This window comes from Sipha flava, unplaced genomic scaffold, assembly GCF_003268045.1.
Source record: "Sipha flava isolate LNK unplaced genomic scaffold, YSA_version1 210_pilon_pilon, whole genome shotgun sequence".
NCBI classification, from domain to species: domain Eukaryota; kingdom Metazoa; phylum Arthropoda; class Insecta; order Hemiptera; family Aphididae; genus Sipha; species Sipha flava.
The window spans coordinates 332,417-360,243 of NW_020272822.1; the positions used below are offsets into that span (position 1 = coordinate 332,417).

A 27,827-nucleotide genomic window follows, 5' to 3' on the forward strand; every position below is an offset into this window, starting at 1 on the left:
TTATATTGGTAACATATTTATTAAAAATTAAGATATATTAAACATATTTTAAAAGTATTTCAAATTCTCTATAAGTTTAGTGTTAAAAAAATTACCCATGGATACAATTCTCCTAAAATGTAATACTTTTGATGCTAAATATATTAATATATACTTATACCTAAATATCTATTTTTGTTTAATTCAAATAAAAAGAATAACACAGTAAAATTAAACATAAAAAAATTACATAACTTTTTGTTTGTCACAGTTGTACATTTCTTTGCCAGTGAATAAAAAATATGAATTTATATTAAAATAGTATTTATTTTACAACACATACAATAAATTAAATATATAATTACCCATCGAGCGAAGAAACAGAGTTCTTAGTTTGAGGGTGGTTCTGAGAATTATAAGTAACAATAGGTTGTTGATCTGAAAACACCAGATCTGCAAACCCATCTCGAAGAGCATCCAGCATCGCATCAGAGTGTTGACCTATCTGTTGATCTGGTTCCACAGATACTGTATTATCACCTGGCCTAAAAGTTGCATAACAATCTGTTTCATCAACTCCTTCATCAGCCATGGGTATAAGTTGTTCTTGAACAGAAGTAGAATTACGTTTCTTGTTTTTTTTCCAATTTAGTCCTCCAATCATCTTTAATGTACTACTAGCAGCTTCCCAAACATTAACATAATTTTTTTTATTGGATTCTTCAACCATATTTGAACTACAAAATATAATGCAAATATAAATATAATATAGCATTAATAATAATAAAAAAAAAAAAAAATTAGAACATTTAAAACTATCTCTAATATTATAATACTTAATTGGTTCAAATAATAATAATAATATTAATGATTCTGATATTTACAAAATGTAACATTTACTAATGCTGTTTAAATTAACAAATTATTAATATATTTAGTTAATTTTAACATACTTTTCACAAGGCAATAATCCTTGTCCTGGTTTCATTGGTGTGTAACTGTCAAAATGCTCAACACTAGGTACCTCTGAAACCCTTTCTAATGTTGGTGACAAGTATGCATGTGATGATGCTGGTGGTGATCTGGATATACCGTGTACAGCTCCAGATAGTGTTCTTTTAATATCTATAGAAGACACTATAGTTTTAGGAGGAGAACGCCCAGTCGATCTATGAGAACATGATGTATCAGGAGAAGGGCAAAGTTTAGGTGATGACCTTGGTGACAAATCTGCTGGTGTTTGAACAGCCAAAGTACGACAAGTTGCTGAATAGAGATGACGAGATTTAGAATTACAACTAAAATCTATTTCCATACGATCGCCACTATCACTTTGTTCAGACATACTTGTCGAACCTGACTGATAACCATTACGTGCTAATCCAGTAGGGGGTAATCGACCACGACTACCAACTGAAAATGCACGTGTTCTCGTTCGATCAGCATTTATTCTAAATATAAATAATAAATCATTATTAGTAATAATTCATGAATATTCAGGTTTATCTTAAACTATCAATAAATACCTGTCTATTTTTTCTCTTAAACCATCTGGTCTAGAACCAACAGAATAAGCTCTAGTTGGTCTTTCAATGGGTCCTTCATCCTCAGATGGAGTTAGGTATGCACAAACTTTATCTAAATGTATATCAGAAAAGCGAGTGTCGGTAGAAGGTGTTCCAGATTCTATGGATTCTTGTTTACAGTCCATGGATATATAGTCCGATGTTTTACCCACAGGAGCCATAGGAACATAGCCTTCAAGTGATGTAAACTCCGTTTGAGCCATATCAATAGAATCTATTTTAATAATTTATATACATAAAAATTTAGAATTGTTTTAGAAGAATTAAAAAACTACTTGAAAAAATGTTATTTATATAAACTATAGACACATAAACTATAATCAATCATTCTATTGAATTGAAAATTAAGTTAAAAAAATTACAAATATAAAAACATAAGCTGTGTGTAGGATACAATAAAACAGAATCAGTATGAATAAACTTTAAAATTATCAAATTAGTTTAATAATAACTATTACTATAGTAAAAATGCCCATGAACTTTGCATTCCCCTCCCCCTCTATAAATGTTAAAAAAATGTTATCCAAACCTCAAATATAATGATTTAAAAAGAAAATAACTAATAATTATGACATAAATGGGTTTCTTTTAAATTAGCAAATAAATAAATGAAATAAATATCTATAGTTTGTCAACAATTATTAAAATAAAAAAATACTGTGGATTATTCTTAGTCATTATCAACAAGTAATTTTTTACTAATTTTGGAAAATCCATATGTTAATCATATTTTAGATTATTTCTATGAGCCCAGCGAAAATATATTGATTAGAAGTAAAAAGATGACAATGACCATATTATTTTAAACTATTATGGTGACTAAGCCTTATACTAGTCAATACAAACAACTTATACATTTATACATACACATTACACATTTATTCAATATATACACAGATGTTTTCATAAACTTGATAAGAGTATCATATTAAATAAATCATCTGTTTTATGAAAGTAAAATATGACATTTTTATTTATCAAAATTTATTTTTTTTTTACTAATTATTTTACATTTATAATTCTTATAATATACATATATTATATTTATGTGTGTTGAAGACTATAATAATCATACAATTTTAAATGATGATTATCATCTAAGAGAAGGTAAAAAGTTCAATAAAATTGTATATGATAATGAAGCTATTACAACTAATATAAATAAAATATACATATTATTATAAATTATATAGTATAATAAATAGGACTCGGAAGTTGTTGCATTTGCATGTTTTTTTTGCACGATTGGATTTATTGCTAAGTGAGCTAGAAATTCGTTCCAAGACACTACGAAAACCATATCAAAAATGTATAGTGCATATTTTTGCATATTTAGTGATTTTTAGATTTTATAGCATATTTCTTAACTTTACAATTTCTTAGAGCATATTTTATGATTTTTGAAGATTCAGAATGAAAATTCGAAAAATAAAAAATTAATTCATTCATATTGAGAGAATTTTCTTAATATTCTTGTATTGTATTTTTCAAATTTCCATTTGAAATTAAAAACAATGTTTTTCTCCTATTGGTTTATATAATATACATATATTTATAAATTATAATTACTGCTAGCTTCATCTAAAATAAAATATTATACAAATATCAAATAGGAGCAGCTGCTATCGAAATACAATAATTTTCTATAACTATTTTTCTAGGAAATAATGATTATTGAACATTCTACTAGTGCATTTTATTTTATTCAAGAAACATTTTTAATGCTATTTTATTATTATTATTATTATTTTTTTTTTTAAATCAAAATTATTTTTATTACTTTGCTTTTTCTATATTTATAATTTTATAAAATATTTGTGCAAATGAAAATTTTGTGTACAAAAATAAAATATAAGTGCATATTTTTAGAGCATATTTGTACTTTTTTAAGCGCATAAGTGCATGCATATATAGTATTTTTTAAGTGCATTAAGTTCCGAGCCCTAATAATAAACATACAGCTTAAAGGTAAAATGGTTTTGAAAGTATTTTGTATTATAACATATGCAAAAATTTAATTCCACCCATCTGCAATACATGTTGCAATGAATTTAAAGCATTGATATTATGTAAGTGTTCTGAGAGTGAACTGATCTGATTCATAAGTACTCTAATTAGTTATTATGATAAATTGTTATTAATGATTTTTTTAATTAAAATATTGGACTCAAAAATTAAATATAAAGTTTAAATTACCTTGTTTAGAATTATGTCCTTCCATCAAGGTGTAATAATTTTGAAAAGTGTAACCTGGTTTCATTGGAAGATAACCATCAGGAGGTGGAGAAGATTCAGATACACCTAATAGATAAAAATTATTCATATTATTTATCTAAAAAAAAATAAATAATCAAAATTAATTATTTACGAACCAGGATGTAATGGAGTATATGAATGATCATCAACATTGATGGGTGAGCCATATGGGCTATTTGAGTCACAACAAGAACCCGTCTATAAACACAACAATTTTATTTATATAAAAATCAGAAATATTGTTCAATATAAATATTTTATTTTATATTATATTTAAATTAATGACATACTAGAAAACTTTATTTAAATTATTAATACAAATAAAATATTTATAAAAACATATTAGTTACTATATTAAACTGAAATTAACAATTCGATGACAAATTAAAAAAAAATATTTAATATATTTATTAAAAATATTCAGATACTTATTGATAAAAATTTGTGTCATAAATAAATTATAATAATATTCATACAATTAGAAGCAATGTAATTTTTTCACATTTATTAAAATATAACAAATAAGAAAAAAGTATTAAAACTAATCTTATTAATAAACTAACCTGAGAAGAGGAACTAGACCTGTTACCAACAATATTGTTGTTAATCAAATTAATATTATTATTAACACTACTGTCACTAGTTAGTCTCATTGTGTCTTCTTCTATAAAAAAAAAAAAAAATTAAAAAAATATATTTATAAACAATATATTGAAATTTATTTTATGATAAAAGTACCTCTATCTAATGGGGTGTAAGAAACAAAATCTTCTTGTTTTTCCTCAACTATTGCAGACCGCTGGTCACTAAGACTATAAAAAGAAGATATTCCATCAGTAGTATCTGTAGATCTTGAAAGTGACGGCTCCCAGGTACTCATGCCAGAATCATTAAACCTAAAATAAATAAATAATTATAAATAGACAATTTGGTATAATAATATATACAAATGTAACTTACGCTGATATTGATGAAGAAGCAGAAACACAATTACAACCTTTATGGGAGATTTGTTTTGGAGATAAAATCCCATTAAATGACCGTGTTGTTGATGGAATATTTTCACTTATAGTGCGTGGTCGCAATGGCATACTATCACAACGTTGTCTAACTGATCCTGAAAAGTAGTCATTATATATTTTTTTTAAATTTCAAGAAAAATTATTTTACTGTTATTTAAAATGTACAAAATAAAATATTAAAATATAATGAATAAAACTTAAATATATTTAAAATTGTAATAACTGTGATTGTGAAACATTGAGAATATGCAAATTAAGTACTCAAAGAATCTAACAAATATTTTTATTTAATGATTTATTCTAAGGATGGCATAATTTTATATCTTTATTATTTTATTAATTGTAAAATTTTTACGGCCATTTTATCAACCGTCAGTTAAGATAATTTTAATTCGGTTTAAAGTTTAAACTTCACTTAAGCTAAAAATATGATTTTATTATCAATTGGTTAAATTTTAACTGGACTTCAACCACAGATTAAGTTAACCGAGATATTTTCATCAGTCAAAGTACTTAAACTTAGTTTAAGTTCTTATTATCATAGATGATACCACATTTTTGTTTAAAACCAAACTTTTTATTAATATGAAGGTAACAACATATTTATAATAGTGCCATAATTTACTTTTATTAATAGTAAATCTTCAGATTATAAAAATCAGTTTACTTAAGCCCCGATTAAATTTGATTGATAAATAAATAATTGATAAAATTGAAATTATTTTAATCTTCAGTTAATTTAAAACAAAGATTAGTTAATCTACTATTTAACTGATGATTGATAAAATGGCTCTAACTCACCAAAATATATAGGTTAACTTAATCTGTGGTTAAGGTCGAGTTAAAATTTAACCAATTGATAATAAAATCACATTATTAGTTTAACTGAAGTTTAATTTTAAACAGAGCTTAAATTATCTTAAGTGATGATTGATAAAATGGCATTTAGACTATAAAATTATAATTCACAATGATTAACCACAATAAATGATAATACTCAGTATGAATTTTATTTTTTTGTTACTTTACCAAAAATAAAAAACAAAAAAAAAAACACAAAAATAAAAGAATCTAATTAATGATAATATTCCTAAAAAAAACAAATTCTAGCCATTCAAACTAGAAAAATTACATGCTCCCGATGTTGACCAAATAGTGATGGAACCAAACCGAGATCACTAATAAAAATCGGGCTTTAAAACTATACAAACTATTACATCCACAAATACTTAAGCCATTATTTAATTCATATTAAACTAATATTCACTAGACTTAAAATATTTCAAAAAATGGGTATTCAAATTACTCTTTTTAAAATTACCTGTACGAGCTAAATCAACATTGCCATTATTTAATGTTGAGGAACTTTGACTATTATTTTTATACCGAAGTCCAGGATTATTTTCATCTAAAATTTAATTTTTAAATAATAAAAAATATTACTATTAATTCAGTATAAAAAACATACCATAAAAACTAGATCGTTGTCTTGATGGACAGTTTATAAGACGTGATCCTTCATTAAATGATGAAGATCTCATTCTGAATCTAGGATCATGAGTTCTACTTGATGCACCCATTATAGTTTCATGAATACTTTTTGCTACTTCAGAATTCCATGTATCCATCCATATATGACCAGATCCAAATGGAGAACTTTGTCCTACTTCCATATAAAAGAATGTATCTAAAGCGCCACAACGTCGAATACTTGTCAACTAAATATAACAAATATAGATACATAATTTCGTTATTCAATTATTAATAATAAAACAAATTAAATATTAAATACTTACCATTATATCAATTGTTTTTTGTTTTTTTGATTTAGTTGGATACTTCATAATGGTCACCTTTTTATCACATAGACAAAGTCCAGTCAGACCCATTAAATTAGCATTCATTCCTAACTCTTTTTTTAATATAGAAATGTGCCATATATGCTCTAAAAAAAGAGTAATTGAATTAAAATGTCTAATTAATGGTAACAATTTAATAAAAAAGTACCATAAGGTTCTTTAATTGAATCACCCGGTCCAAATTCTTTAGTAACACGTTGTAAAACTAACATAAGATCCAACCATTCGTCAAGTTCTTTATCACTATCAAATAGTATACAAAAGTAATTTTCTTTTGTGTATAAACAAATCAAAGTTTTTTTAGTACGCGAATCTACACGTTTGTCTATATTGAAGCAAGTCTTTAATACAATTACTCTGTAAGAAAAATTAAAAATTTAAAAATTATAAAGTATACTAATAAAAATTAAATTATAACATATTTTTTCGGTGATGCATTGTTTCTCCACTTTTTTTCATTTTCATAATATTCAAGACGGGCAGGTCCACCATGGGCAGTTTCTTCTCTAAGTACAAAAAACTTTTTTCTCATACTTTTATTTTTTTTTAAATATCCAATTTTTACAACACCAGCCATGGCGTTTCTATGTTTGGGTGGATCAGTATGCAACATACTCATTTTAAATAATTTAAATAATTTCTGAAAAAATAAATGATTTAATATAATATATTACTATTAATAATATCAGTAAATTTGAATGATATAATGTAATTAAAAATCAATTAAATAGTAAATAAAATATTAAAAAATATACCATGAAACACATCATAAAATGATTTTAATTATTTTAGTAGTAAAAATAAACAATTATTATAAAAAAAAATTAAATAACACAAATTTTAATGAACTTAATCTTAATAATACATCCAAGTTGAATGAAAATATAATGATGGTAGTTCAAAACATAAAAGTAAAATAAGTGTATTTATTATTTTGGGATAATCCAATTCTTATCATAAAATAAATAGTCAATAAGTATTAACCATGGGAATTTTACTGGTTAAATAGACATTAAAAACAATGATTATTTTTCAACTGATATTGTGTACAAACCAGTCAATATTACTATTTTTATTATGTTCATAAATAAATATCACTCAATTTTATTTATATTACAGTTAGCCAGTACATTCTTTTATTCTCATTTAATAAATTTGTATTATTAAATATTTCTAGTTAACTCTAAGTTGTTTTAATATATTTTCAAATATTTTTAAAAGCAAAGTATTTTTCATGTAAATAGTCAGATGGTTAAATATACGTTTAAAGTTTAATATCATATTAAATGTCTAAATTATTTATTTATATTAATACACATTTTAAATAGGTACACAGTAGAATAATAAATGAAACAAAACAGACCTCAAAAAAATAGGTAAATTATTATCAAAATATTTTTTAAAAAAGAAAAAATGTTATACTTTTATTATTTAGTATAAAATGATTAATGAGTGTAATTTAAATCTATTAAATCTTCAGTACATTTACACATTTTTATTTAATATTTAGGTGAGATTTATGAAGAGAAATATTAAATTAATTTAAAAATGTAAATACATTTAAATACAAATTTATAAGTATCTACTATGTTATACATTTTTATTTGATTATTTTGTCAAAGTAAAAACTAGATTATTAGTACTAAATAATGGCATAACTAAGATTTTTTTAAATGAAAAATCAGAAAAGCTCTAAATATAAAACATTTTAGTTTTACAGAATAAGTATTATATATTCTGCAAAAAGTTTAAACATTGAAAGTTCAAATTGAATCTATGAATTTAATTTTATATCATAATTCATAGTACCAATCAATATTAAAAACACCGCAGACCAATTATCAATGATGTTATAAATTTGACGATTAGGGCTAGTAAATATAATAGACAGATGAAATTTATTCTTGAGGTCAAGAGTCAGTTATCATTTTTAGTTTGTATACATTCTATGTATGTATGTATGTATGTATGTACACACTGTATCAAATCTGACTGTTATAGGTAAAATGGTTCATTTATTTTCCTGGTGTATGATGAACATAAAATTAAAATGCTGATAAGTTATAATAAAAATTATATTTAATATACATATGGTTATTATAATATGATATAACATGGTCTGAGGACAGTATTACAAACCCCTAACCTACATAATCCGTTATACACCATCGTACAACTATCTTGATTATTTTATTAACCTAAGAATTAATTTTATATAAGGTAGTTTATAAAAATCAAAAACTACTTTGTTAAACCTAATTGGTACATATATGAACTATCCTATTTAATAAGAAAAACACTTTTAGATATTTTCTTCTAGCAAAAAATATATTAATATACCGGTTTATTATCAACCAATGCCCCGTCAAGAAACATCTAATAATCTTATGGAAATTCTAAATAAAATGTTTGCTATCAGATTTTATTTGATTTTTTTAAAATACAGAGTTTTAACTTAATAACCTACATAAAGTCTATGAAAATTTTAAGAAAAGAATAATCATGTATCAGTAATTTGCTATTTAAATAAAATAGATATATTTTCAATTATATTTAAAAATAAAAAATATAATTTGATTGAAATTCTGTGACAAGGTTATAGACAAATATAGCAATAGAAAAACTTACAATTAATACACTTCAATATTTATGTAAGATTTGTATACAGTACAATACAATTGCTAATGTATTTTATTGGCCAGAGTTTAAATGAAAAGACAAAAAATATTTTAATTTAAATTTACTTCATAAACATGAAAGAGGTCAAAATTGACAAATTCACATCATTTGAGATAATACAATATTATTTATACTACAAATATTAACAAACAAAATTGAATTCTTTAATGAAAATATCACACAATATAGGACTGCATATACATTTTAAAATGTCCATGCAATCAGAAATTTAACAAAATCGTTATCATTGATTTACTCAGCATTATTATTGATTACCCGTTTACAACACACAATATGATAATTAGCTATGGATAATATTTTACCTTTATCTAAAACATTAACACTACCCATCACAAAGTAATACAATCGTGACAATGACTCCCATATGTATCATAATATCACAATCACGGGGACCAAATTAATGAAAAACATAATGTAGATACCGGATTTTAAGTTGACATACAAAATCCCGGCGTAGCAATAATGACAAGACAAGTGCATCACTGTGCACCTCAAGCACAATAACAACAATAATATAAGACAATAGCACAACAATAACAACAATAATAATAATAATAATAATAATATAACCTAGTCTGTAACATTGAGTAGATACCTATGTTAGGTATCCATTCAAGAACGGACAGTTATGTCAAGGGCATGCACTGTTTACGTTATTATCCATCCGTTTTTTTTCCTCTACACAATTGCTCACAATAAAATAGCACGCAATAAGTAACATACATACTTGTCTGGTATTTCATTTCGCGTACACACGCGCGCGCGCAGCGTGTAAACTCGGGGTTTCGTTTTTGAACCATGAATTGACTAGAGCCTACATCGCAACTATCTCCATGTGCAAGTTGCGCGTATAATATTTAATATAAATAATAAAATAATTCGTATCAATTATCGCGCATAGCGATGGCATAGGTACATTATATAAAAAAAAAAAATTGTAACAACCACTACGGTAATATATTATTATTACTATGATTATTATTATTACTATTATTATTGTTATTATAATATTATATCATACGTATTCAGAAATACTGTACCGTGTGTCACGATGTTGCAAAGTACCCGTGTGCAGGGTGCACTCGAAGGGCGTGTGCGACGGACAAGGGGCGTCGGAGGAATCGTTGACTCTGCACGAACAGCGAAAACAGCAACGTCGTGTAACGATCGAACGATCAAACAACGCGAACAACGCGATTATAAAAATAATTAAATTAAAAAAACAACACTCGCGGCGCCCACCGCGTGTGAGCCGATGATAATAACAACAGCAATATTATTGTAGTTTATTTTTGCGATTATGATTATTATTATTATTTCTCCGGTTGGAGAATGGTGCACGCGGACACGGACAGTAGTAGTCGTTCAACGGCAACGGTAAACACTGCGGGCGGAACAACGACGTCGGTGACGGCAACGTTTACGACGACGATACGACGGAACATGCTGCGGCGCACGGGGCACGTTGGAAATCGGCAAAAACCCTTTCGGCGGCTACTGACCACTGCGGAACAACAATAACACCGCGCGAAAAACACACCGCGGACGACAACGACGACGGCGGTGGCGACGACAACGACAACGACGACAACGTAGTTAATGTCACTGAATTAACCGTTTCGTTATTATTGTTGTTGTTAATGGAAAACATTTTTCGCGGAAAAGTCATGTGGATACGTAAGCGCCACCACTGTGTTATTATTTTGTGTGTGCGTATATGCGCGTGTCTGTGTGACGATTAATCAGCGCGTATTCCTATAGATGTAAACAAGTAGTGCGCATGCGCCGGCATCCCCGCCTTCGCGCCGTACGGGTCATGTTGACCGTTGAACCGTACAAACAACAACAACATTACAACAAAAACAACATTTTTCCCATAGCGTTGTATATTTTTCACTCCCGTACAGAGTTGGACTGCGGCGTACATGTATCTTTCTCTCTTTCACTAAAATATGAGAAATAAATAAAAAAAATATTACCAAGTAAATAATATCGTTTTAACGCTGTTACCCCGCGTTCTCGCACGAGCGCGATACGCCAACAATAATATTTATAATATTATTACGTGTAGTACGCTGCGCACGCGATATTTTATTTATAATAATGTCTACGTACACGCTATAGTGGCACACCAATGTTTTGTTGATTTTTATTTTTTTACTCAATAATTTGTTTATTGTTTATCTCCCTCCGTAAATCCAATAACCTTTACCTCGTATAACAATCGCCGTACAACAATAACAATAACAATAATAAAGGTCTGATAATATTAAATTATTTCTTCGTTTTTCCGTTTCCTCGCACGCACTTTGACCGCCGTGACAATTATGTATTAATAAACTACCATATAAAAAAAAAATATGTATATATATACAGTATAATATGTACACGAATATGTGTCTGTGTGAAGGAGGATAATACCGCGTAGTAAAGCATGCTGATACGCTCTCGTACTTTGTACGCATCTTACCACTACGCGTATTGTAACGGAGTAATTATTTTTTATAATATTGTCACACCATTATGTCGATTACGTTTGTAAATGAAGGACAGGGTGCGGGGCGGGGCAATGGCAATCGTATACTTATACGTACGCGCGTAAACGCGCGACGGTTGTGGGGTACAATTCCACGTTGGAATCACGTTGCGTTGTTTTGACGCCCTCGTAAAATCGATAACGCTGACTATATACATGTAAAACTAGGTTGGCACATCGGTGGGCCAGACGCTTCATTCAGCGCGTGCACGAGGGTGGGCGGCTCTCTGCGTTATTCCTCGTGTCCGAGTACGTGTGTGTGTGCAAATACATCCACAGTGGGTTGTGGAGACCACGACGGAACTATCGATTTTTTTCCGTCTACCTCGCGTCCTCCCCTAACCCCGTACCGTCACCAACACACGAAACCGCCTCGTGACCGTACGTCCGCACGGCGCGCGCGCATACGCCCATGTTTGTGGTTTTTAAAGGGTATCACCTCCCCACCAATATCCATCCTATCGCCGGTCCCTTCACCGCGATCATTGACCGACCTACTTGTGTGTGTGTGTGTGTGTGTGTGTGTGTGTAGTGTTTACACGCGTATAGGTAAAGATATATACGCACACGTACCACCCACCTACCTACCCCACCTTACCATGACCGGAAAACCCTCCCGGGTGTCGACACGGAAAGCCTACTACGCAGTTAATACACATTATCGTAAGCGCGTAAATTTATGTGATGTGTACCGCGATACCTACCTACGTGCGTAAAACATATCCAAATCGACTGACTCTCTCCAATCGAGATCACCTTGGCCGCGGAAGAATCGCTTTCGGAAGATACTAAAAGGTGGAAGTTCCACCCATCTATCGTCGTCATTGTTGTTATTATTTGTTACAGCAATTTTACACGAATATATGCCCTATACGACGACCCTATATCCTTCATGTAATTTCCTTGAACATAGTAGATTTTACACTGCATTCCCTACTGTTAGTTCAATGTGCAGTTTTAATGTTACTGATTCTTTTATACATGTCACATGTTTAGAAATAACCGTTTTACTGAGGTACATAATATCATATACATGTATACCTACAAATACAAATTGCCAACTGTGTTTTAAGTATTTAAATGAAAGTCACGTTTACTAAAACTCACGGTTTTTTTCGTTTTGATAAGAACACTGTGTAGAGTAAACAAAATCAAGTTTTATATCACCACCTGATATTTAAATTACTTGATTTAGAAAAACTATTCAAAGTATTTAATTTTAAATGTAAAAAAAAAATCAGTGATATTCAATGAAAATGTCTGTTTTTTCAATACAGTTCCATTTGTCATCTGGATGAAATCTGTGGTTCCCGCATCTTTTATAAACATTTTTAGTCTTTCTAGTATCTAATTTATTTAATAACCACAAATCGAAGTTTTTAGTTCATATAGTTTTAATTATAAGTGTTTAACAATAATGTAACTTAAAAATGTAGGAACGTGATGATTGTTACATTTTTAATTATTTAAAACCACTTACATCTTATTTATATTTAATGAACAAAATTAAAAATAAAATAGATGAGGTATGAAAACAGGTGACTGATATAGGGAAATTATTCTTATATACTTGGAATCAGTGTCAGGAGGATGCAACGGATGAATCAGCCTTTATGTCAAAGATAGTTAACAATAATATATTTGTATAAACAATAAGGTATTTTCAAATTTTTTATGAGTGGGGACTTTAATTTTTTCTATAAAATAGTTTATTTTATAATATAATAAAAAATACATATAAGGTATGAATTAATAATTATATTTTTCTATTATTATTAAAAATACAAATGAAGAATTATTTACAACCACATTATATAAATTAATGTTCTCTTTGTATCTTCGTAGCAAGTCATTCATGATTCTTGAACTTTTTTTTTTTTTTGGAAGAGGTTGAGACGCGGAGATCCCCCTCCCCACCGAAAATACACCACTGAGTATAAATACTTAATAGTTTTGAAATCAAATTGGTTAAATCAATTTTTACCAAAAAAAAATCAAATATATTTATACCTTTGGACTTAGATTTAATTAATTTAATATTACAATTAAAATTATTATTATAATATTATACAATGCCAATATGATTGCACTTTTTATGTTTCAAGTCCCTACAGTTAGTATTTTAAGTAAACAAAATAAATTATATAGTTTATTCGAAATTTGTATAAATAGTAAATAATTTCAATAAATTCAGTATCTATCTTGAAATTGTTCGTGATTTTTTTTTTCGATTATTCAAAAAAATGCTAAAAAATTCAAAATACTTTTCAAAATTACTTCCCTAATTTACCTTCAATTAAAATTTTATCTTTAGTAATACTTCCTTCTTTTTTGAAAGTCGGAATAATACTTTTAGTTGAAATCGTGTGATAGACAATAAAATAAATAAAAAGCATACACCTGGTAAAACTAATAAATTTCTCAATTAACTGAAAATCTATAAATTAGTCACTTAATTTTATGAAAAAAATTGCTTGCATTTTCACACACCAAATTTGGTCTTAAAATTAGGTAACTTCTCAGTTGTTTCAGCGTTAATATATTTTGTTTTTCTGTGTAATGTATAAAAAATCTTTGGCGAGTATTGTATTACATGACGTACAACTAATTTCCTTGACGTTTTTTTTTTTTTTTTGATAAGTAATTATAAATTTAATAATTTTAAAGAATAAAATTATTTTTTAACGTGAGCCAAAAATTTGGATTGTTGAATTGTATAGAGATCAAGAATAAAAGATGGATAACATCAAATCGCTTTAAACAATTATTAATACCTATCAAAAAGATTGAATTAATTTTATCTAAATACTTCATTCAATAACAATACCAATGAATAGATAATATTTTATCTATTCTGTGATGAGATTTTTACTTGTTTTGTTTAGTCTTAATCTGTTGCGAGGATTATCAAAGAGTTTTTAGTGTTTTTTCTGTTGATTGTATTTGTATACAAAATAACCAAATGATGGTGTTATAAATGTATTTTTTAACTATATTTTGGTACCACAATACTATAACAAAATAATTATGTTTTACTGTAATAATAATAAATGATAATTCAACTACAAGTATAATATGTTAACTGAAATGTGTTCTATATTCTTATAAACAATATAAATTATAATGGAGAAAACGAAATTATCTAATCGGTGTTCCCAAATTCCATTCTAGTAACTGGTAAAGATAATTTGAATATGACTGTGATATTATAATTTAATTTATAATAAGTATGTAATGTAGTTGTATGGAACGTTGTAATGTTGTATAGGCATCGCCTCGCTATTTTTTAAATGAGGCAAGAACCTAGCAGATATTGCGTCATCTTCAACAGCAATGCGATAACAACAAAATAAAATTACCATTTAAAACCATAGGTGTACAATGTACTTGTGTACATACAATGTAACTAGAATATATTTTAATTATTTTTGTATGATTAAATAAAGTAGGTATTACAATAATAATTCTGAATCAAATAATAGCAAAATTTATTTACATTTATTGCCTATTTTATGATATTTGATGACAATTATAATAATTTTAACATAATATAAATGGCTAAAAATTAAACCCAAGCGTGTTATTAAAAGTTGAAACTTTAAGAGAACGTAGATATATAGAAGTTTATTTACCTAAATAGATATGAAATAATTAAATCAATTCCTTCTAAAATAAGTACTTTTACTCACATTTATTAAATATATTTACATATTTATTAAAATAATACCTTGTATTTACAAGGAGTAGATAGGTACCTAAATAGCCAAGTATAAAATATGGATGACTATACAATATTTTATAGTAAAAAAAAATTCCAAACTATAAAAGTTATCCGTAAAATTAAAATTATATCAATACTTAAAAAGTATATTGTATATTGTATTTTATAAAGGAAATGAATATCAGATACCAATGCAGTAACGTCAATTCCTATGTTTAATAAATCAAAAAAAAGTTATGTGATAAAATATCAATTATATCTAATTTGCATAATTCCAACTATCAATCTTAAACTACTTTTAAAATAAACGTTATTTTAACAAATTATTATAACTGACATAATCAGAACCTATTGTTATTCTGTATGTGTAAATCTGTATAACTCCGCTTTCCAATGTCTTCAATATTATGTTTAGCTAAGCAGTAACACTTGGAAATAAAAACTTCACGCCTCTGTACTACATCGATAAATGTTGAGTGTTTTATGTATATTAATACGCACGATTTTATATTAATTAAATAAATACAATTTGATATTTCATAATATCATAATAATAATTGATTGATTATAATCTGTAGTTTTTCTTGTAAAAATATTTAAATTTAATACATTAATAAGTAAAAATAATAACACGATTAATAGAATTATGTTGAATACCTACACTTAAATTATATAATGTCTTATTAATTTCATAAAACTTCTGCATATTTCATCATGGACTTTAAAATTTATATACTATTGATAATTGATCATGAACATTTTTTGTGAAAAGCAATGAAAAACTGATTATGATATTTATAGTAGTCAGGTTAGGTTGGATTCTTTGCTCATGGGCGGAAGCAATATAATTTGGTATAAGTATATATGTACATGTAAGTGTGTGTGTGTCGCATAAATGTGTGTAAAATTATTCATTTACATGTTTTTGTATTTCATTTGTGTACTTATTCGTGTACTCAATTTCTACATATATATATTATATATAAAATTTTACTTGTCAGGTGTCAAGTAAAATTTAAAAATTATTACAGTAAAACTTTAAATAAAGTTATATATACCTTCACAGTTAATTATTTCTAGACAGAACACCAAAGCTCGGTATAAGTCAAATATGATATATTCATTAAATAGGTATATGAATAAATTTAATACTGTTTTAACATGTCAAAATAATACATACGAGTAAATTATTTTTGTATAACAAATTACTTGATTACCACTATAGTATATTTGAAATAATCTCCAATAGGTCAAAAAAGGCTTAGGAGGACCATTGCCTTATGCCCCCCTAAACAGCGCCACTGATAGTAATATAGACGAATAATTAGTAAGCAATATATCAAAAATAATTATTGATTATTAATAGATAATTTATCTATTAATAAATTTCACATTAATATTTAAAAAACTATTTGATCATCTATTTATTATTTCAATATATAGGAAAAAAAAGGTTCGTTTCACTTGCACCGAGGCTTAGAATAATAAAATAGTGACGAATTGTCACAAAGGCCTAGATCTAGAGCAGTATTTCTCAAATTTTTTACTGTGCCGACCTCCTTTTGGAATTTTTTAGCGAATTCTACATATATTTTTTTATGTCCTCTCATACATTTTTATTAATAATTAATACAGACCTTATAAATTAAACTAAATATCTAAATATCTAAATAATTGTTAGTCACGCCGAAGTGCCTTCACTGGTTGGTTCTTCCATCAAGTTATTCAAGCCACTGAACTAAAGAAAACATCCATTACACTTATTGTATATTTTTTTGTATAGATTGTATAAATTCTAGTTAAAAAAAATAATAATACTATAAGTTATGTACATTGCACACTATATAATCTACATAAAAAACATAAAATACATATATTTTAATTTTAATGTATACGAAATATTTTATTCTATAAATATATTTTTAAATTAAAGTTCTTTTGGCTTGGTTGTTGCAGTTGATATGAAATATTTTCGTCAATTCTGTGTTTAATTCACTTTGTTAAACTACTTCTCATAGCTGATGAAATGTCCAGTCAATTTTTATATTAATATATAAATATATAATTATATATACTCGTATTTTGTAATATGGTAATATTTATTGATTTTATTTCTTCATAACTTTTTTTTACTACTGGAAATTTTTAATTTTTAAATAGATTTAAAATTTAAATCATATGCGACCCTAAATAATAAGTTGGCGATCTCTAAGGGGGTCGCGACCTCTAGGTTTAGAAACACTCTTTAGGTTCTAAAGGATAAATATTTTGTGAATTCAAGATTTTTTTTTTATCACCTATAAAGAAAACTTTTCTCGGCTAAACTCTACCAATAAAAATTTTCATCTTTCTTTTTGTTTTATTCTTTTGAAATAATGTTGTTATTGAAACTGTATCTTAATTAATTTAATAATAAATAATTTTTAAATAACCCAGATTATTATTAATTTTATATTACTTTTAAATAAATAAATTACTGCGGCACCGACTACAGGATGTCACATTACCAAAATATTCAGAATATCGTTGTTATAAATATGCATAACGCGACTCACGTATGGGCATATGGCATTATTCTTGGAAAATTGTCATTATTATTATTTACGTTTTAAAAAACACCAAATCAAATTTAAGTCTGAAGTTTAGAATTTAGTTTAGTTAGTAATTCAATCATCCCGTTTTCTTTGTGTAAACCGTAATTTGTTACTGAATTTACGGTTATTAATATATAATGTATTTATTTAATTAAATGTATTTATTTTTATTTTTTTTTGTTTAATAGTTTTAAAAATAAGAGCCAATCGAAAAAAAAATAGTTTTGATAATAGAGTCAAATAAAAAATGTTGAATTACTAAAGGTTTTATAAAAAACGCCTTACCTGATCATTTTTCAACAAAATTATATTCTTGGCACTTCAAATAATAGAAAATAATTAAAATAATTACAATTTTAAATAACAGTCGTATCTTCTAAGACAGCTGCTCATGTTAGTAGGAAACATTAATATTTATACATAAATTTTACAGAATGAAGTCAAAAGGATTATACTTGGAAAACGTATAAAAAATATTTTAACTTAATATTAAAGAATAAAAAAAAATTATATTAGTATTAAAAGTGTTACATTACTTCACACCGTTCGGTCAGTATAGTAGCATCGTTTAAAAATGGCACGTGACGTCGCGGGTTCTATCGAATCGCCTCTAGCCTATTACTATGCTTGCATTTCCTCGACGCGTCTCTTTCCGCATCATTCATCTATTAATATTTATATATTATATTAACTTATATAACTCGAAATGTAAAACCTGATGTCAATGTTTCATATAGCTTGGATTTTTTCGACAGTGTATTTATGAACTAAAATGATTTAATGGTATTTTTTAAATTATTTACATCTCAATAAAAAATAAATAATTAATACATATACCCTATAGAAGAAAGCTAAATAATGATTGTCAATTGTATTCTTATACAAATACCTAATCAGCTTAATTGAGTTTCCTTTGAAAAAGGATGATAATATTGAGCTTAAGAGTTTAAAATTCTTATGTTTATTCCTATAATAACTTATAATATGTGGTTAGTTAAGTTAAACCTATAACACAATAGATATTAAATCCTAAAAATTTTAAAAGCCCTTAAGCAAGATTTTGAGTTTTTTTTTTGTCCCGCAAATTTAGTGGTTCGTTCACTTCTTATCTTTTAAAATTGATTAATGAATTATTGATACCTACACTTTTAAACTATTTGAATATTGTAAACTGTTTGCTTATTACCTACTAAAATAACAGAATATAAAATTTAAAATTAATATATTACAAATAAATATAGATATTTAAATTTATAATTTGATTTTTTAAATTATTGCTCATGATAATAAAGTATTTAATTATTTTTAGAACAATATTTCAGGAGAATAGTGTTACCATAAAAAATTGATATAATATATTTTAAAGTAATACTCAACAAGACAGTTAATATATAAATGATTTTTTAATAAATGTTATTTTGAAATTTGTTTGAATAGCTGGAATTTAACAGATATTTGAAAAATTCACTTAAAAATTACAACTTATATAGGTACGTATTGTTAAGAAGTACTAGAACAAAAAGATGATTATATATAATTACCGTCGACTGTTGAATACCTAGGCGGTCTACTTAAAATCTTACTTAAAATCTTTAATCTTAAAATCAAAACATATTTAATCAGTGATAAGCTACACATGTGTATACATGATAATTAAAAATAATAATAATGAGTTCGTAATTAGATAAATCGAACAAAATGTTAATCAAATATAAGTTTATTTATCGATTACAGAGTAATATTTGTAATTTGTATTTAATATTACGATTCCTAAACTGTAAAATATCTAAATTATAACGCAATTCACAATACCACATATGATTTTTTAGAATTAACCAAACATTACTAAAATATATATTCATCAAGTAAATGAACAATAAAATTCGATATGCGTAATATTAAATCAGATAACTAAAAATGTCATTAAAAAAATTAATTACTTTGTTTTCACGTAAGATGGTCCTACATTAAAAAACTAAGATAATAGAAAAAAATAAGAATGTATACGTTTTATGAATGGAAAGTTATGCGTTTATATTTAGTATTGATTTTATTACTTCTATAATATTTTTTACAGTTGATATCATTTCAATTTAGAAAATTGATAATATTAGGTTACTGTTAACAAAACAATTTCTTTCTTGATTTTTTGTTAGTGTAATGTAATTAAGATGTTGAATGCTTTTGGCATTCAAATATTTAATTATGTTACTTATAAGTGACATAATATTATAACTTTAAACTTAAAAGTAATCAAAAATATAAATAAATGTTCATGAATTATTATTTTTGTGTACTAATCAAATGTTAATAACATAAAAATATATAAAATATATTTTATTTTATTCATTTATTTTATTTTAATTTCATATAATGAAATACTGGGCGCCACTCAGAAGACTTGTTTGAAGGGCCAGGAGTTCTTAAATTAACATGTTTTAACAATAATAACATTAATAACATAATATTACAATAAAACAAAAAATAAAAAATATGTTACATATATATAAAATGCTAACTGATTGCCCTCAATGATCCACTTTACCAAAACAAAAATAATTGGATTCAATAATTGCCGTTTTCTTAAATGTTTCTATATTATCTACTATATTATACCTCCATATTACTCTGTATGTTTAGTCACTACTTTGACCACGCTCAAATTATTTTATTTTATCATCTTCAAACTTAAATTAAGTATTTATTATTATAAAATAATATATTATATATTTATGACAATTTATTCTATATATATATATATATAAGCCTACATATTAACATAGGTAACCAATATATATTAACCTTTTTTAATTGGCTTTTAACTGTCAGTTCCAATATATAAAACCAACAATTAGATGTTAGTAATATTAATTTATTAAATTTAATGAAGTAAAAATTATTAATTTTTCAATAACTATATTAATATTTTTATTATATTTGTATATTAGTACACAATTAATTAAAATACAGTCACACAGACAAAATACAATTGCGTATTCTATAACTAACAAAAAGCTTATTATTAGCTATTTCGCAGGTTTGAAATTATATAATCATTCAAAATATTAACGTAAGAATTTTTTAAATATACATTATTTATTTATTGATAATATAACGTTGTCTTGAATGGTGTTTTCAAAAAATACAATCTACAAATATAGTTAATTTGAGAATATATTTTTATTTTTACACTTATAAGAACTCAATAAGTATTTGATTCTAAACTGAGTAACCTCGCAATAAATTGTAATTAGAACTCACGAATACTATTTTTGATAGCAGTTGTTATGTTTCATGTTCTGCACCGAAAATAAAATAAATATAAATATATTATAACACATATGTAACACATCTAACCTCTAATCTTGAACTTCTAAATATTTCTTATGATATAATCTAACTATATAAATCTTGTTGTATAATTTATTAGTGATTACATAAATAGACTTGAGGATAAAAAATGCAATTTAAGACTATTATTATTATAGGTACTTATTTTGATTAATATTTGTTTATTTATCCTAAATATTCATGATTTACTTATGATAAATTCTAAGCATTTAAATATTTTATATAATATGATACAAGTAAAAATAAAGAATGTTTAGTTCCATAACCATATAGGTTGGTGAAAGGGGTAGCACAAAAGTAAAAAAAATTATATTGAACTAGTTCAAGTATGCTTACGTAATAGTTTAATTATTATTATATTACCGAATTTAATAATAAAAATAACATTTAGATTATACCAGATGACATTTTTTAGCGTCTATACATTTTACTGTGTTTAATTTGTTATTGTATAATCGTTGGCATAAATATACATTTTCTAAATTTAAGATATCTATTATTTGTTATTAATGAAATGTTTGGTTTTAAATATATGAATACACTACAAAAAAAAAAAATAATAATAATAAAAAATTATAGAAATTGTTCAAAAACACAACTTATTGAAGATAACTTCAATATAAAATAATTTAACAATTTTGTATAATAGTCAAGTAAATTAATAAAATAAATTAAAAATTAAAATACTTATTACATAAGAAATATTTAATATTATTTATAATAAATTTATATATAAATAATGAAATAGTTTATAATATAAACTATATTATAGGTTATGAGTTGCGTTTTTATTTTTTCATATTCAGTTGCAATTTTATTAAATTTATGCATACCTGTTAATACATTTTTAATTTAATATATATATATATATATAATATATATATAAACTATTTGTTTATTTATTTATGTATTAATTTACGAGTGTTAACCATTTATTCATTTTTAATTTTAATTAAAATTTTTATTATTTTATTATATATTAATCCATTATTATCTAACTTTTAAACTTATAAAATGTTTTATAATCCTATGCGAATTTGTTCACCTATAGATATTTCATTCAAACTTGATAAAATACTAATTTCTACCAAGTTGTAAATAGGTATATAACATCATATTGCGCAATATTATTAATTAAACATTGAATTAGATTTGAACTGAATGATATGGCCTTAAACGTAAAAAATCTTGAACTATTTGTTCCTTGAACGTACATTTTTTAAAGCAAAATTTATTGAATGAAAGTACCTTGAACTGTGTTATTACTTTGTGTATAAAAAATATAAATTTGGAAACAATGTTTAAATAATTACAAAAAATGTTAAAATCTATCACGGAAACTTTATTTTAATAAAAATAATATTAGATTAGATAATTAATAAATAATTAATAAATAATTTTTGATAATTAATACATGTAGTTTAAAAACATTTAATAACATGATATAACATTTATAAATTATGATACACATCGAGACAAATTTTTGTCAAGTTATTCCCCCCAGAAAAAAGGTCATAAACAAGTTATATATACAATAATCGTATGTATAATAGATAAATGTTTAAAAGAAAATCAATACAAACCTCTATTGATATTGCTTTTAAATTTTAAATTTCAAGTAGATAACTAGGATTAAAAATTAAAAATTGAATGATTATGATAATATACATATTATGTGTATATAATCTAATATTAACCATGAGCTTACAATCAACTTACTATAAGTACTTGCTAAATTAAATTTACAATAGATGTTTGAACCGTGAGGACTGAACATTTTTTCCTCAATCCCAATAAAAAGTTTTTTCCTACAAGCTATAAATGTCAGTTATTCTTCAGAAAGATTTTCTATAATATTAACCACACGTGGATAATTAAACATAAATATTGCATTATTAATCATTATTTCTGATGTTTGAAATATTATTAAGTATTTTTTAATAAAGCTTCATATTTACTTCATAAAATATCTTTGAGGAATATTTATTTTTTTCGTAGTTAAAATTATAATATTAAGTTTAGTTAATGACCATTACCAACTGACCAGGCTTGTTGATAAAAGTCCATACGTACTAGCCGTATGTAATTATTCTCGTTAGACCCTCAGTATTTATTGCCGCCGTTGTTTCGGGGCCTTTACCAAGTCTAAAATCTTATTACAAAATCGATAAATTAATAAATGAAAAAACTGTTTTAGAAATTTTTATAAGTAATGCTTGTGTTGTTTTTTTTGATATTCAAACTAAAAAATTATGAAAATTTGACATTTTTAAATTTAGAATTGTATAATATTTTAATTATTTTAAAAGACAATTAAGTTTATAGTTATAAATTCCATTAGAAATTATGTCATGGATTTTATGTATTATACTTAAATTTAATACACCATTATGTTATTAATTATACTAAACAATGTGTTTTTGGATTATAAAAATAATGATTATTAATTCCTAAACACCGTGTAGATACAAGTTACATCATATACTTCTGTTAGGTGTATTATTTATAGAACTATTTGAATACTCAGGAATTTAACAGCTCAATTGAATGATTAATACAAAAGTATTACTTGTTGGTTGATTGATAGTAAAAAATGTAAATAATTTTCTTCAAAAAAAAAAAAAACCCCTGACGTAAACAATAATATTATCTGGATTCTGGAGCGAATAAACGACGATATGAATATAATCCTTCTTGCAGTGACTCATTGGAACCGTCATTACGCCTCCTCGTATTATCAATCCGACATAATATATACATATATATATATATATAATGAAGTAGTAATGGTGTGTACTATATATAATCAAACACATGAAATACGTGTATTATGACGTGTGTACATGAATGGCTGCTTTACGCTATACTCTGGCGTATTAGCATCTAGTCTCATACGGTATACGCAACACGTAATTTCAGTCAAGAGAACATTTTCAGAAAAAATATAATTTTATCATGTAATCGTATTGGTTTTGAAAAAAATAAAAATATAAATACGTTGACGGCTATATGCGTGCTGCTGCGTCGTATTTATTTAATAGATTATAAAGGTAACAATATAAATGCAGCTGACGGTGACCGATACCAGTGACGATGACCAGTGGCGGCAGCGGCTAAGCCTGATTGCAGATGACTCGCGTTTTTAGTGATGACGTTAATACGGAGAATATTATACTTTAGTTATCGTCGTTTCTCGTCGCTCGTCCGCGCGTTTATTTACGACGGAACATTTATTTCATCTCTGTTTATACCTCACGCGCTCGTCTTCCTGACCCCACCCACACCGCGCGATTAAATATTTATATTTATAAACATATTATTTGGATATTATATATAACTCGTGAAATAATAATAAATAATTGTATACGACGGAACGCCTCCGGCCGGAACGAAATCGCAACACCGCGACGGTACCGTAGGAGATAAATCCGTTTAAGACACGGCGCTTATCCCTGCGGTTCAACGGCCGCCTATAATTAAAACATTTGAGACGAGACCAAATGAGATTTCTCGTGCGACACGGGCTTAACCGTTGCGTGCAGTGTCCGTTTACGGACAGGTTTCGTCGCCATAAGCTGTATCATAATAAGGTGACGAACGGTTATTTTCTAGAGACGCGTGCGCGCGTTTTTTATCTTGACGGCATCGACCATGAAGTGATAAAAAAAAAAATAATAATAATAATCGAAGTACAAAAAGAAGTCACATGGTTTTCACGTGCGTGGTGTGTACCAAATCGCGGGGGAGATGACGACGTTTTCTCGCGGCGTTTAGTCCGCGTTAATAAAATAGGCGCGGCTCGGGTTTCGGATCGATTAAAACTCGCCGCGTCGTCACCACACACATTGGCGTCTAGCCGCTATGCGCGATTCCCTCTCGGTCGGTCGTAAGAGACCGTACGGTATATACGCGTTGCGAGAGGAGGCCGCCGCCGGTCATACCGCCGCCGCCGCCGCCGCGCGTCGTCGAGGCCTATAAGCCTATTATGTATATAATATTATTGTGCACCGCTCCTCGTCCACTCGCCGCCGCGCGTCGCGGTATGTGTCGGAATGCCATTCATTCGCAGGGCCGGCAAAGCGAACGGCGGCGGTGTCTGCGGCGAACGGGCAGACGGCTCTTAATACGGCCGAACTACGAATCGACGCGCGCACGCACGCACGAACCGGCCTCTGCGGATGCGATCACCGTTGCATTCCACAGCATCCGGCAGCCGCTGCCGACGTACCACCGCTCTTCCCGCAGAGCCAAACTAAGCGCGGTGCTCGCGTTCCACCGTCGCCGCCGCCGTTGCGCGAATCGACCCGCGAAATACGCCCTACAGACGACTTTGTCTAGACGTCTTTCTATGTACGCGGATGCGACGACCTACACGAATAACGAAAATAGATTGTATTATTGTAAGGTGTCCCTCTCCGGCGTGCACGCGTGTGTATATTCAGCACACGGATTATTATTAGGCGCATTATACACAAGCGCGCGCACGCACACTGCGCTATGCGATGAGTGTCCGAGCCAAATGCCAATGTGTGCTGTACATTATTATTATCTTCGAGTTTTCACGCCGCCTACAGGGGCTGATGGTCCGGGATCCCGTGTTCCTTACCGGGATAGATTTTACGTCCAACTGCCGGGGTACGAACTCGGCCGCGTCTCGGACCGTTTTTTCTTTTCACCCGCCGAGTGCTCCGGGGCCCGGCCAACACACCACCGTTCCCCATAACAGTGATCCGGGCGAAACGATCGAGCTGCAGAATACGATCGTGTTGATTTCCGCGTGTGATCTCGGTCCGTTCCCTTTTTACCGTCGCCGTCACTTTCGTTCGGCCGAGAAGGCCGAGAGGGGTTTGTGCCCGGAATCGTTGACCTCAGACCCACAGACGACTCCGCCCGTATGCGTATACAGTCGCACCGCAGAACGTAGTTGTCATACCGCAGTATTTGAAACGAGCGTCGGGACAAAAACTTAAACAGCGCACAGCACTTTTATCCTATTTATTTTTTAGATCGTTCATTTCCCCCGTTGGATAATTCAAAATATTACAAAAATAATTTAATTTGGTCTCATTGTTTTGACATTGGAATTGTTTGAATTCGATTTTATTGTGTATTTTTACGTTCGCTATTCGTCTGTTCTTTTTTTTTTATACCTAACGCGAGATGACGAGAATCCAAAAGAAAAATTTTGAAATAATTTATTAAAAATGTCTTATATTTCTATTTTTAATTTGGTACCCCTCAACTACTGAACTGACGTATATCACGCTAGACAATATATTATATATATATATATATATATATATAGATAATAAACACGCGTTTTATATATTCCGTGTACAATTTCTACACATTATAGTATTATTTATAACATTATTTCGCGATTTACCGTTATAACCATAGACGCATTACGTATACATTTTTATACCATGCATATGCTTTACTAAGGTTTAATTAAGAGATGGTTATGGGGGCTGTAACCTTGAGACACACATGAGAGGGGGCTTAAATATTCGGTTTTGAATCAATTTAAAAAATATGAAAGGATGAAAAAGTATTAATCACAATATTTTACATGAAAATTGTTTAAAAGAATTATCATAAAATAATAAATTAAGACATCAATAAATAATGGATACGTGTTGAAAACCATATGTAATAGAGGCACAGTTCCTTTTGTGATTTATAGATGTTGTATACCAAAATCACCATTGAAAAATTATCTACAATTTATACTTCATTATTTCCACTGAGAACTTTTGCTAAGTTTTTCAAGATTCCATATCACTATTTATTTATTTGTTATATTTACGCCACTATAACAAAAAATTTCGAAAATCTATAAAATTATTCGATACATTTTCTAATATTATTTATTATATAAAATATTAATTTATCTTTAAATATTCTTAAATATACAAAAAAAAACTTTCGCCATTAATTTACACGTTTCATGGTTTGTAAAAATTTCGAACTCCCGCCCGACTGCATAGAATTTATAAAAATATGCAAGAGAATATAATTCCGGCCTCTTGTCATAAGACTCATACACCGAAAAACAATAAGTGATAGAATGTGTCGCGTTTTTTATTACATAGGCAATACGAGAACGAAATAAACGCTATAGAAACGAAATTTTGCTAAGTCGATAATATGGTTTATTTTCACTTTAAATTCGAACTATTCAGGTACGTCCCGTTAAAATCAAACTGCATGCTTTTACATT

At 27.4% G+C, this 27,827-nt stretch overlaps 1 protein-coding gene across 3 annotated transcripts; it reads right to left on the reverse strand.

Moving 5' to 3' along the window:
• Positions 1 to 286: 286 nt before the first annotated feature.
• Positions 287 to 11,623, reverse strand: LOC112682754 (insulin receptor substrate 1-B). 3 transcript variants are annotated; one of them, XM_025553459.1, is made up of 14 exons: positions 10,443 to 11,623; positions 7,125 to 7,342; positions 6,851 to 7,059; positions 6,640 to 6,788; positions 6,312 to 6,561; positions 6,165 to 6,251; positions 4,782 to 4,938; positions 4,560 to 4,717; positions 4,385 to 4,482; positions 3,938 to 4,019; positions 3,762 to 3,866; positions 1,506 to 1,779; positions 933 to 1,430; positions 287 to 716 (listed from the first exon to the last, which is right to left on the reverse strand). In XM_025553459.1, exons 2-14 carry the CDS (start codon positions 7,319 to 7,321, stop codon positions 341 to 343), a joined length of 2,640 nt encoding a protein of 879 aa, XP_025409244.1. In that variant the 5' UTR covers positions 7,322 to 7,342; positions 10,443 to 11,623; the 3' UTR covers positions 287 to 340. The 3 variants fall into 3 exon arrangements, with proteins under 3 accessions (XP_025409244.1, XP_025409243.1, XP_025409242.1); XM_025553457.1 differs by having other exon boundaries at positions 341 to 716; positions 4,385 to 4,485; positions 10,443 to 11,621; XM_025553458.1 differs by lacking the exon at positions 10,443 to 11,623 and having other exon boundaries at positions 4,385 to 4,485; positions 7,125 to 7,321.
• Between the last annotated feature and the right edge of the window lie 16,204 nt (positions 11,624 to 27,827).

Excerpts from the sequence above, each read along its gene's own strand:
- LOC112682754 (XM_025553458.1), bottom strand. The coding sequence starts at position 7,321 with ATGAGTATGTTGCATACTGATCCACCCAAACATAGAAACGCCATGGCT. Across the intron at positions 6,252-6,311 it reads ACAACGATCTAGTTTTTATG|ATGAAAATAATCCTGGACTT; the intron begins GTATGTTTTTTA and ends ATTAAATTTTAG. Across the intron at positions 4,020-4,384 it reads GGTCTAGTTCCTCTTCTCAG|ACGGGTTCTTGTTGTGACTC; the intron begins GTTAGTTTATTA and ends TTGTGTTTATAG.